Source organism: Euwallacea fornicatus, chromosome 18 (genome assembly GCF_040115645.1).
Source record: "Euwallacea fornicatus isolate EFF26 chromosome 18, ASM4011564v1, whole genome shotgun sequence".
Taxonomy (NCBI): domain Eukaryota; kingdom Metazoa; phylum Arthropoda; class Insecta; order Coleoptera; family Curculionidae; genus Euwallacea; species Euwallacea fornicatus.
The window spans coordinates 2,048,384-2,060,992 of record NC_089558.1 but is presented as its reverse complement, the minus strand read 5'-3'; the positions used below and the strand labels follow the sequence as shown (position 1 = coordinate 2,060,992).

Here is a 12,609-nt window from a genome sequence, read left to right as displayed (position 1 = left end):
ACTGTCCCAAGTCTTTGCTCGTTTCGAGACAGCCTGTGCTATATACTTAAGTATTTTTACTTAAATCAATGGTATTGCGAAATTTCCCATTCTTTTTTATAGCCGCGGAGTGGATTAAGGCTGACTCGTACATTTTACAGAAACGTAATGCTCGTGGCGCATGCGCGTTTTACAACGAATCTATAAGCAGGAGTGACACTTTTCCAAATCACCTCGTAGGTCCAATTTCGACGAATTTTTGCCTTATTGACAAACAACCAGATGCGAATCTCTGCAGTTTTCAAATCTTTTATATACTCCTTATTGCACAACCTCAATGTATTGCCTAGGTACTTTTGATACTTAAATTTTAACTCTGACGTAGGTAGTAGAAGCGTTGGAAGCACTACTCGATAACGAACCGAATGGACAAATAAATGCATAATTATCCCATTTTTTGAGCGTTTCTGATTCAACACTATTTTGCTGCAAATATTGAGAGTGGTCACTCTGTGTATCACATTATTACCGTCATAACATAACCAAAACTCTTACGTTATTATAAATGGGAGGTAATTTATTGAAGACCTAAATTAGTTGATATAGTGTATTAATTACTTAATTTTAATTGGTTTTTTTTTCCGGAGAATGGCGTTTAAAATTTGAGTTTCTGCTTTTTTCGAGCCTAAGGTACGTATAAGACACCATAAACCAGCTACGTTTGCAGCGACAGTATTGTGAGGATGCTTTGGCACTGATTCCATTGAGGACTATATATCAATCGTTTCCATCCGTACTGGAACCCCTTAAAAATCTGAAAAAAAGTAGAGAAAGACTTTAAGACACAATTATCGTCGGATGGATCTAAATTACCGAGAGCAGTTCGTAGTATCAAGTAAAATTCGATATCAAGTTTCAGGTTCGAAAAGAAGGAAAACAAAGTCCCTACGCATTAAGAAAGTACATTCTGCCTGATTGTACAGTGGAGTAGAATGAATAAAATCAATCATCATCATTACGGCAGAGAGAAGGAAAATCCTAGAGATGCAACTTAAATTGGGCGACGAAGAGATAATGAGCAATTATTATTGCTCATTATGTTTTCGTCGTCTTCGAATTTGTATCGATGCCAGGGGTGGAAATACGGGTTATTAATTTCCTTTTTACCCAAAAAATGTTGAATGAAAATTTTCGTCCTTTGTCTTTAAGGATGTTTTTTTTCCTTTTAAAATTTATTGCTGAAGCAATTATAGTGTAAACTAATCCGATCTTAATCAAAACTTAAGATATCCAAGCCCAAAGACGATGCAAAACTTTCGAAGCTACGTGTGATATACGAACCAGCATTGATTTGATTTGAATTGAATTATTTGTCTCTCAATTTGGTTCGGGTTAAAAACTAGAAGTTTCACATTAATACCTATTTCGTATTGGAGGTCTGTCAATGCTATGGTCCAAACTTGCAGCTCTTCTTTCCCTAATCTGAGCCGCGAGCAACTCAATTTCCCAATTTGAGCTCGAGTTCTCAAATTGATCCACGTCACCGTCGCCTGACTCACAGTCGGTGGGGTCATTTTCTGATGTTTCCCCATCTGCATTGTCCGAGTCTGTATCTAGGAAAATTTACATTTGTGAAGGATTTTCCTATGTCGGACATGAAGACAGAAAATAAAGATTGGAAGAATTTTTTTTATCTAAAATTTATCAGTTAAAATGGAATCTTAATCCAAACCTGTGGTAGAATCAATATTGAGAACAATACTATTAGACCGACTTGAAGACCACGCGTTAATGGGTTGGGGCAAGTCTTGCAGCTCCTCTTCTTCTTCGTGGGTTGGGTCCTCCCAGGATTGCTTGTCTTTGCTGATAATTGTGTCCAGGGAATCCTAAAAACCAAGATCACCAACTAGCAGATCACTGACCACGGGTTTTACCGTTAAGGAATCCTCATCTAGGTTTTCTAATTTACAGATATGTTCTTTCAGTTGTTGAATTAAGTCGTTTTTGTTTCTCAACTCTTCTTCCAATCGATCAAAGCGTTCCTGAAACTTCTGCTGCATTTCGAGCAAATGGGCACTCATCACCTGCTTTATCGCTAATAAAATATCGGCAAAGTACTTTTGTTCGTCCTCCAATGAAGCTAGAACCCATTGATAAACTCAGTCAGATACCATATGATTAAAACAAATAATGAACCTTTTATTAGCTTCACTTGATTATTCATCTTGTTAGGCACTAGTTGAATTCCGCATCTCTCCAGCTCTGTGAGCTTTTCCTGGAACCAAAATTTGGAAACTAACAACAACATTTTCAGTAAATGAGAACTTGCCTTTTCTCTGACATCCAGCCCATTATCAGTGGGTGAATTCACGAAGGGAAACAAACTTTGAGGCGTGCCCAGAACCGTGTTGGCACTATTCGGAGGGCTTTGCAGGGTATCCCTATTGAAAGTCACACTTTTCGACAGTTTACTATGTCTGGCTGCATATCCTTCAATTGTGGGAGCCCTCATTAATCTTAAAGGCGTTAACATATACATTTATTCAGAAAGGAAATCCTAACAAACCTCTTGAATTCGCTGGGATCCATCTTAGTGGGTTTTCCTTCAGGAGATGAATCTTCAATCACTACTTCAGTTTTGTCTCTGTCCCTCTCCTTCGTGTCCTCAGACAATTTTTTCAAAATTGACCTCAGATTTCTTCGTTCTGGTGTTTCGTTAGACTCGTTGGAAGAGTGCAGGGGTGAAGAAGTTAAAGGCGCAGTTAAAAATTGTTTGCTGCTTCGTTGGTTTTGTTGCTGATGAACTGAAGAGCCTTCAGATTGGGACCTGATTGATACTACAGTCTCAAAACACGGTTTCAATGATGATCAAGTACAAACCGAGTTAAGGTTTCACTGGTCTCGCTTTGGCTCTCGGGGATATCCAAGGAAAAACTGCGAGTCTTCATAGCTATTTCCAACTCTTCCAGCTTCTGGCGTTCGTTGAGGATTTTCAGCTTTTTGACGAAGGGGAGCGGCCCGTATTCCGGAGATAAATCATCTATTGACCTGAAATATTGCGTAAAGCTTTTAATTCTTTCCATCAGGTTCAGGAAAGATAATGACAACAAAGGTGACTAGGCAAGCCCCTATATCGTGACTTTGGAAGGAAATGGCGAGGGGCTTCTTAAGGGAAAGCTATAGAAAAGGTCCTCTAGCCAGGTTCTGAGGTCATTTTCGATTACTTCTACTTATAGATTTTTACACAGAAACTGAACCAAAAATCACCCCTCTTCTTTAAGTTGGTAATAAATTGGGAACAAGAATATACTACAAACCCATAGCGATATTTATGAGGCTCTGCTGGAACTGATGCCACTTCTCGCAGTTTTTCATGTATAAATCTTAAAATGCAAAATTGATTTTAGTATTACTTAACTGCAGAAGGGTAAAGGAAGGTCTAGGACCAATACAGATTTCCCGTTGAGAAAATGTTGCCATACTTGTTGGAAATGATACCCCAAAGAAATATAACGTTTTAAAAAGGTGGTACCAAACTTGAGCGGGTTATAGAGGATATTGTAGTAGAAATCTTTTACTTATAAACCCTTAGTCGAAAATGAGCCGTTTTGGTACTGGAGTAAGTTTTGTTCAAAATTGTAATGTTTTCTCGTTGACACTAAAAGCCATTGATATTTAAATAATTTTTAGTAAAAACAAGCAAAAATAATAAATGTAAAATAGTTTTTTACAAGGCGCACTTTCTTAGCTAATGGAAAGTGCACACGTTACTATGGGGATAGATGACAGAATGTGGTTCCAGCATGACGCTGCATCTGAACATTTTGTCCGCTATGTGCAGGATCACCTAAATTCACAATTTCCTAGGCGAGAGACCGGAAGAAGAGGACCTATCAATTGGCCGACGCTAACTCCCGATTTATCCCCGTTTGATTTTTTTCCTCTAGGGATACGGCAAGTCTTAAAACCCACGTAGCCACCAACGAGGAACTGTTAAGGAGATTGATGGCAGCCTGTTTTTTCCTGTAGTAAGTTCCGCACATGTTACAAAGAGTGTGAGTTTCTATGATGTGACGGAAAAATTCATGTAACGAGGTTAGGCGTCTCCATCTTAAACCATTAATATAAATATAACATTTTCGCGTTACCTTTAATAAAAATGACTTAAATATAGGTGTTTTGTAGTGTTAACAAAAAACATTACAATTTTAGGGAAAAATTATTCCAGAGCTAAAAAGGCTCATTTTAGATTAGGGTTTATATGCAAAAACTTTCTATTGCAATATCCTCTATAATCTCCTCAAGTTTGGTCCAATATCTTTGAAACACCTTATATACAGGTACCAAGTTCAAGTGGAAAGGAGGATTCTGCAAGTGAGAAGAGGACCGCATAACGTTAAAAATACCCCGACAAAGACGAACGAAGTTTGTTTGCGAGGGTAGCGACTGATGTGGGCGGAGTCAGTCATGTTACAGGATCTCTTACAGTTTTAGAATGTTTATTAATGTAAATTCTAGTGATGGATTAATCGTTTTTTTTTTCATTATATTGCACATACATCAGTTACATTGCCGGTTTTTGTTTTGAGCTTTTGAAAAATTTCAATCCCCCGAAAGCAACAAAACTGATACTAATATAAACATCGAAGTGGAGACACTGACAGACTGACTCCGCCCAGGTCAGCCGCTAGGCGCGCAACCCATCTCGTTGGTCCTTGTCGGAAGGACATTAAACCTTATCCGGTCCTTCTCTCACTTGCGCGATCCTTATGTATCCACATGACTGGTGAAGCCTGTATAATGTAAATATGTACATTCAGCTAATTTACTTAACCCCCTCACCTATAGTGCTTGGTTTTTCTCGTCAAAATCACTCCTGATTTCCTCTCCCCTCCATCCTCCTTGGCAACTTTGACCACAGGCACGTCCACACTATCTTTGCTCTGTCCGCCACCACCTCCTTCCACATCTTTGGAAATGGCCGCTCTTTTCAATTTCGACCAATGAGCCGCGTTTTTGTCCGTACTCTCGGTACTGGTCAGTCTTTTCGTCAATTCCGTGGAAGTGTCGCTGATTTCCTTACTATCGCTAGTTTTCTCACTAATATTGTCGCTAATATGTACAGGGTGTTCGCTTATCGAGGTACTGGACGGTTGCGTATTTGGCACGATTAATTCCGGAGGTTGTTCCGCGACTGCTGGAGGCTCGCCCTCTTTCAGGAGCGAGTCTTTGATACTGGGGTCTTTTTCTTTGGCGGTTGTGTGCAGTTTTATTCTATCTCTAGAAAAAATGTGATGATTTAACTTCATAATAGACACCTCAAGTATTTACTTTTATAATGAAAAATCTCGGTCTAGACCAAAACCACAATCATTTTGTGCCTCTACCTACGAATGTTTCTAAAGCTTTTTCTATAGGAACGACGGTATCTTTCGCTACATTTTCTGAAAATCTGGATTATCTATCTTTTTCTCATGCCTCTCTGCGAGTTCCAAAAAACGCTAAAGTCGATTAAAAAAGGACTTTTAACAATATTTATGTTTTGAAACACGGAACTTCTGAAATATTCCCAATCCTTTGTGGGGTATTTTTATGTGAGAGATTGTATTTTCCTCTACACTAACGAGATACAGGCGAAATGCTCACCTAAATGATATCTTAGTACTAAGTAATTTGGCTGGAACAGCTGCTAAGGCATTCTTCGTGGGCCCCGAAAACGACGCCCTCGACGTCACTAAATTTTGGGCGCTAGTTGGGGTGGGTGAAGCCGGTTGACTAACAGACGCCATACTTTCTGTGAGGGAAACACGATTTTAGAAATTCTCAATTATCACACGAATGCACCTTACGTTTAATGCTACTTAAAAGAGGTTTGTGCCCTCCAACCCCAGTTTTGGCAGCCTTAGTCGCTTTCTCCTCCTTAGCCTTCAGCATGAGGATGCGCTGAAGAAGTGGCAACCCTGCACCAATAGGCCCTTCTTCCGTTAAAGAAGTCTCTTCTACGATGGAAGGGGGCGATTTAATAGCATTGGATTGGGGAGACAAAAGGGGAGAAGTCTGCGTTTGACCTCCGTTGCTTTTCTCTTCGTTGTCCTGTTTCTCTTTCAAAAGCCTGTAACACAGTTTCAGCACTGACTATGATAAATGTGCAATAATCTACCTTAATCTTTGTAATAATGGCAATCCAGCCCCTAAAGGGGAGATGGTGTGAGATCTTTCATGCTCAGGAGCAATACTTTCTTTTCTATCCCCTTTTTCTGGCTCTGCGTGGTCTTGACTCAGGTCATGAGATTTTACCCTAAACAGGATGGGAAAAAAAATTCCAAAAGTTTTTCGATTGAATCGACTTACCTAGACATTCTCTTTAAAGTGCCCTTAGAAGCTCCGTTGCCATTGCTCGAATTCACCCCATGGGGCTGCAAGGGTTGCAGCTCCAAACTTTCATTAGACCTTCGGTAATGTGTGCGCGATTTTCTTAGCACATTCTTCAACCCCTGTTAACATTGACTATTGCATGAAACTGAACAATACCGCTCTGATTTTAGTACCTTCGCTTCGCTTTTTATTTTATCCACTAACCCCTTGTCGTGTCCATGGTTGTGGTGATCACCTTTGTGGTGTGGAGGGTGCTTGGCACTGGCTTTAACCTGCAAAAGCTGCGAATGTGAACAGCGTTTCGGTTAATTTTGCCAGCCACTACGAAGCGTTGCGAAAGACTAGAGTTAGAACTTGTGGAGCCAATAGCAGGAATAGAGAATATTAATGATGAAAATGGGGAAATGTTTGGAGAGGGAAAGGGACATCTGGGCTTACCTCCATTAGTCGTTTTCGCCCTAAAGCCTGGAGGATTTCTTGGGCTTCTGGGTAATCTTTCATGGCTGCTAGAACGTCTTCCCTGGATAGGGAGAACAGCTCTGAGTAGCCTACTGATCGAACATCGGCAGTTCGTCTGGAAACCAGAGAAATGCTATTTTAGATGGAGAAATTAGTGGAGCGTTTATTCCTCAGAGAGTTTGAACGGAGTTATAATAAATATGAGTTTTCAAAACATTTTCCTACTTTTTGGGCGGTTCAGATTAGTAGTACCAATGGAGGACTATGCACGCTTGTGAATGGTCTATTTCAAATAGAAAATGATCCGTTTATTTTTAAATGAGTTGAAGTGAAATTCTTGGAAATCAACCAGGATTCCGTGATTTCCATTTGGAAAGTTTCAACTGCAATATTTACAATGACCAGTCGAGTAAGACCTCACGGCAGCAAAGTCTTTGAACCCGGAACTCTTCACGAATTCGAAATTTCGACCATGAAAACCTGCTTCTTAATGAAGAGGACATGGAGCATAATCTTCCAAATGAGTTTTTTCGGTTTCCTCACTTCTTATTTTTTTAGCGATAAATGCCAAAGAAAACATGTCTGAGAAACCTTCGCGGTGATTTAATTCCTTTCAAGTACCGATTCTTTGTTGCCAGGGAACAAATAAAAAGCTATAAACCAATAAAAGCGGAAACTCTAAAAAGCTCTTTCACTTACTTATTCAAGCCGTCCAAATTAAGGATCCCAATTTCGCCGAAAAAATCGCCGGCTTTCATCGTGGTGAGCACCTTTCCCGTTTCGCTTATTACTTCTAAAATCCCGTCTGCTATAATAAACATTTCACGAGCCACTTCTCCTTTCCTGCATATGGAATCGCCGGGAGTGAAAATGTACGCCTTCATTTTTAGCACCAAATCACGAAGGAACTCTGGCTGGCATTCTTGGAATATGGTTACCTGGATAACAGGGAAATACTATATTAAATTTGGAGCATACCGGCAAGTAATAGAGGAAAGGAGTACCTATGTAAAACGAATCGTTAAATAAACGAATGAACGTGACTAGTTCTCGGTATCATGTACTTTTTGATATATAGCGAGTCACATGTCGGGGAAACAATTCAGGGAGCGATATTACCCGCAAAATAATTTAAAAAAAAATGCTAATAGACCCATGGTGAAAAACGTACCCTTCTCGATATAGAGGGTGGCAAAATTTCACATATTTTATAGGGCATTTTTAAAAGCTTTATAACGTTGTTTTGGCTTAGATTTATATTTATTTTGGGAAATTTCATTAACTGTTACGAATTGCCTCGGATAGTTGACAACTGAGCCAGACCGTTTTTTCCCTCATCTCCGTTATATTCTCTATTTGCAGATATTTTTGCTAATTCTACAACGGCGGAACACGAAAAAACTGCAAGAGGCTTAAAGGCTAAAGAATTGAAGAAGGAATTGAAATTTGGTATAAAGTTTCGCAGAGGGCGTGCCAAAACAGTAGCAGTGGTAGTACATGGCCCCAAAAACCGTAACACCTTGTATGTCTACCGACGATTTTGACATACACATATAAATACGCGTACGAGACCTCGCAAATTTAATTGAAGGTATACGTGAGGAAAACGTAGAGTGTGAGTAAAAATGTGGAACTTTGCTACCGTGTGTGTGGTATAGTGCGTCTTTGACCATGGGCCCATTAGCATTATTTTTAATTATTTTGCGGAGCACTATTGCCCGCTGAAATATTTCCATGATGATAAGTTACGCTGTATATTTTGGGCTCCAAAAATTTTAAATCCTCAACGAGTTTAACTGAAATATTGTACAAAGTTTCCAAAAATAACCCCTCCGAAAAGTTTTTAACTTCCTCGACAAGTTTTCGCTTCGGTGGTTTTATATCTGTTTCCGCTTCCGCTTTTATATTAGGAACTCTCATTATATTTTATGAAACAGAGCATTTTAAAGTCGACTTTCACCTCGGATATTATGGATATTTCCCCGTAGTGTGATGATCTCTTTAGGTGCGAAAGTCGGAGTTGAAACCAGCAAAATTTGTTAATGAAATTGGCAGCGAAGGACTCTATTTCGCCCTTACATTCAATTGGCATTTATCAATTTGATTTCATACGTATCCTTCACCGTTTTGTTTTAACTCGAGACGCACTGGACAAGGTGTCCCATAGTATGTGGACAATCTCTTGGATTCATGGAGAATGCATTAAAATAATATCACAAGTGCCTGTAGAAGTTTTGTTTTCTACAGACCCTTCCTGCAGAAATACAAACTCCTAAACGACACTTCTGGAAATCAGTTTTTGTTGAATAAATTCGAAAGTACTTAGTGTAATTAAACAACTTTTTGCAATTATGGATAATAGATGTGTTTTTTTCAAATTATACCATTTAGACATGTTAGACCTGTTTAGTTTGCCAGGAACAATTTTAACACGAAAGTTATAATTTTTCTACAATTTATGCCAATAAAGGCATCGAAATTTTTTTTTTAGATAACTTTTACCTTAAACTATAAACAGGAATTTTTACTCGTTATCGCAAAAATTAACCGTTTTAGAGAAAAACGATTTTTACCGAATTTGGTTTGTGTGCAAGTGTCAGTTAATACTTCACAGTGTCTCAAATTTTGCAATATTAATTAATTCATTAGACAATAAGAATAACTTATTAGAAAGGAATGTTTTTCATAGTGATGACGTAAGAAACAATTTTGGACCATTGCGGTGAGTCCAAGAATCTTTAATTCGGAGAACCAGGGAATGCATACGATTAGAGAGAACCCATGTTGAACCAACATGCAAAATTATTTAATGAGCACTCAAATAGGTTAAAATTGTTTTTTTTTCGAAAAAGTTTAATTTTTGCCATAACGAGCAAAATGCAAAGAAGATCCATACAGGGAGTATAAAAATGATGATTTTTCTATTAAAGTCGGTTTATTCCTGACAGAATGAAAAAGTGAAACGTGTTTAAATGGTATAATTTCATCTACCTTCATTTCATATCCATCATTCGAAAATCTATTTAGTCCCACTAAGTAATTTCAAATTTATTCGAGAAAAGCTCATTTCCAAAGGTTTCTTTTAGGAGCTTGTACCTTTATAGGGCGGAATTGTAGAAAAATCTTTTATAGAAAATTGTCATATTATCTTGAGTCATTCTCTATGAATTCGAAACATTGCACACATAATCTGGGACGCTCTGTATATTATCATCGACCCTTACTTTCTTGAGCACACTTAAATTGACATGAAGTGCTAATTCCGTTTTCAGCTTGTCTGGTAGTAGGCCTAAGGCTGTGTTGATATCGCCACCCCCTTGTATCCGCCCCCTCGACCAAGAGTAGTCGTACCATCGGAGAACTCTTCTTTTCATGCCACCCGGCACCTGAAAATCGAATTAACCACCACTTAAAAAATCAAATAAGAAGCTGAATTAATGATTTTCAGAGTCGCTTGTCTATTAAGGATTTATATTACTTTCCGGTATATATTTTTTAACCCAAGAAGGATCGAGTTCGGTTGTATATTGACGGGATGAACATATATCCATATGGAGACCGGCTTGGGCTGCAAGATCCGCGCCGTGTTTTAGCTTTCGTCATCACTTAAATTCATATAATAAGCAAAAAGGCGATTATGTTGTGGAGGCAAATGGCACTTTTAACAGTAAAAGACGCACTTTTTCTTTCAAAATCCGCTAACTCATCCATCTCTTGTTTGCCTTTTAAATCCGATCCTCCAAGTAACGCTTAAGCTATCCTCAGCTCTCAGCTCACTTGAATCCTTCTAATAGTAATAACGTTCCCGTCATCAGGGCCGGCCTTAACAAGTCTGGGGCACTGAGCGCCATTTTTAATCATCGCCCTCCTACCCCCAAGAAAAAACCCCGAACAGGAAAGACCGCCGCGATCCAACTTCGCCCCCCACAAAGCCGGCATTAACTCTCATACATGAAGTTAACGTGAGCCAAGACTTGACTTGAGCATAGGCTAAGCCTTACCTGAACGATCAGGCCTTAGTGTTGAAAATCAAATCTATATGAAGCAATTTAATCTCATCTCACGTAATATGCTGTAAAGATTCCTTTCCGATATCGTCTCGACGAAAAGAAAATATATTGCGAATGTATCCTTCGGGGACCAACTAAGAGGATCGTTGCGGGACTATAAATGAGATGGATCACACCGGGTAATCTCTTTTATCATTCCAAATTAAAAGTAGGGAGCTTAATTGGGATGGATGGGTGGTTGAGGCAAGACGATCTTCGAGGACTTACTTTGTGGTGTCGCATGTAGGTTTTGGCACCATCCAGCAATCTCTCAAACTCTAGTCGGTTGGCGTTGCGGTTTGTTATCACATTTCCCACTTGGCCGACGATCGTGGCAAAGATGAAAACTCCTATTAGGTAGCTAACTATTGTAAAGATATACCTAGAAATAGGGGATAATTTTAGTTTAAACGTTCAAACAAGTAGCGGCTGGAGTTGAGTTAGAGTTGGTGGAGTTGACTGAGGCACAAAAAATAAGTCGGGCCACTGTGCGCTTCTGAGAAATGACCGACGATAGCAATACATTCAACGCATTTTACCCAAATCCATAGTGTGATTCCCGATGTTCTCACACTTCGCCAACATACAGGGTGTAATTTAAGTCGTGGCTAAACTTCAAGGGGTGAGTCTTTGAGTGATTCTAAAGTGAAGAGTTTGTATAAACAAAGGTCTGAGAGTGCTTCATTTTTCAGAGACACGGTGTCAAACTAAAAAAAAAATCGATATATACAGGGTGTCCCAGAATGAGGGGGTCGACGCTTAACCACATATTCCTCGGTCAAAAATATATCGATTCATGGTGATATACTTATAATACGAAATTGTCACCTTCTGGAGATACAAGCTCTTCAAGTCTCACTTTTTTTTAAGTTTTGCAGATAAGTCGAAAGCGGCTAGATGGATTGCTACGAAATTTGGTGTATAATCGTTCTGCTTCTCGGGGCACATTCGACGGGGCTTATTATGGTAAAACCACCAGGGGTAGTGGTCAATTGCTACAAGGTCGAATGTTAAATACACCAGAACTTTTTTATTCGTTAATGCACACGGTTGATTTTTTTTAAATCAAATTCCCGGTCAGTTACGCAACTTTTTTTTAAAACTCTTATTGAATTTTGATTTGGAGCCTCCATTAGACGAAAAAAAATTAATGGAGCAAACGATGTCCCTCTTCAATGGCCGCCTAGATCTCCAGATCTAACTCCCTGCGACTTTTCCATTTGGAGTACGCTAAAATCTCGTGTATGTACTGTTCCTATTCAAAACGAAGACCACCTAAGAAATAGAATTTTGCAAGTAGCTGATAGAATGCGCAATGATCCAATGATGTTGGGGAGATTAAAATTTAATTATCTTCGACGCGTGAATCTCTGTATTCGAGAACGAGTTGGCCACGTTGAGCACTTATTAAATTAATTGTTTGTTAAAATGAATGCTTTTATTTCCTTCTGAAGGGTATGTATTGACTGACATTATCAACATTTTTAATTTTTTTATCGTTTAATGGAGGCTCCAAATCAAAATTCAATAAGAGATATAAGTATATCACCATGAATCAATATATTTTTGACCAAGGAATTTGTGGTTAAGCGTTGACCCCCTCATTCTGGGCCACCCTGTATATATAAAAAAAAACCTAAATAATAAGATAACGCAAATTAATGTGACGTTAAAACTTGCTGGCAGTTTTTAATGTAGTACAAGGGAATGTTTTAAGGCAGAAGTTGTTTGTGTCTTTTTGCTAGTG

General features: G+C 38.9%; 1 protein-coding gene across 4 annotated transcripts in view; it reads right to left on the bottom strand.

Moving 5' to 3' along the window:
* Positions 1 to 274: 274 nt before the first annotated feature.
* Cngl (Cyclic nucleotide-gated ion channel-like) overlaps positions 275 to 12,609 on the bottom strand; it is a 104,993-nt gene continuing 92,658 nt past the window's right edge. Inside the window, exons 12-30 of one of the 4 annotated variants that reach the window (XM_066292791.1) lie at positions 11,091 to 11,244; positions 10,038 to 10,199; positions 7,513 to 7,751; positions 6,793 to 6,928; positions 6,528 to 6,635; positions 6,331 to 6,473; positions 6,140 to 6,277; positions 5,829 to 6,091; positions 5,626 to 5,773; positions 4,822 to 5,259; positions 3,297 to 3,362; positions 2,860 to 3,027; positions 2,546 to 2,806; positions 2,309 to 2,495; positions 2,176 to 2,254; positions 1,914 to 2,119; positions 1,712 to 1,865; positions 1,400 to 1,592; positions 275 to 793 (exon numbers count right to left, since the gene is read on the bottom strand). In XM_066292791.1, coding sequence (XP_066148888.1) covers positions 757 to 793; positions 1,400 to 1,592; positions 1,712 to 1,865; positions 1,914 to 2,119; positions 2,176 to 2,254; positions 2,309 to 2,495; positions 2,546 to 2,806; positions 2,860 to 3,027; positions 3,297 to 3,362; positions 4,822 to 5,259; positions 5,626 to 5,773; positions 5,829 to 6,091; positions 6,140 to 6,277; positions 6,331 to 6,473; positions 6,528 to 6,635; positions 6,793 to 6,928; positions 7,513 to 7,751; positions 10,038 to 10,199; positions 11,091 to 11,244 — 3,280 coding nt within the window. In that variant the 3' untranslated portion in view covers positions 275 to 756. The remainder of the gene's footprint in view (positions 794 to 1,399; positions 1,593 to 1,711; positions 1,866 to 1,913; positions 2,120 to 2,175; positions 2,255 to 2,308; positions 2,496 to 2,545; positions 2,807 to 2,859; positions 3,028 to 3,296; positions 3,363 to 4,821; positions 5,260 to 5,625; positions 5,774 to 5,828; positions 6,092 to 6,139; positions 6,278 to 6,330; positions 6,474 to 6,527; positions 6,636 to 6,792; positions 6,929 to 7,512; positions 7,752 to 10,037; positions 10,200 to 11,090; positions 11,245 to 12,609) is intronic. The other 3 variants (XM_066292792.1, XM_066292790.1, XM_066292793.1) reach the window with 3 other exon arrangements.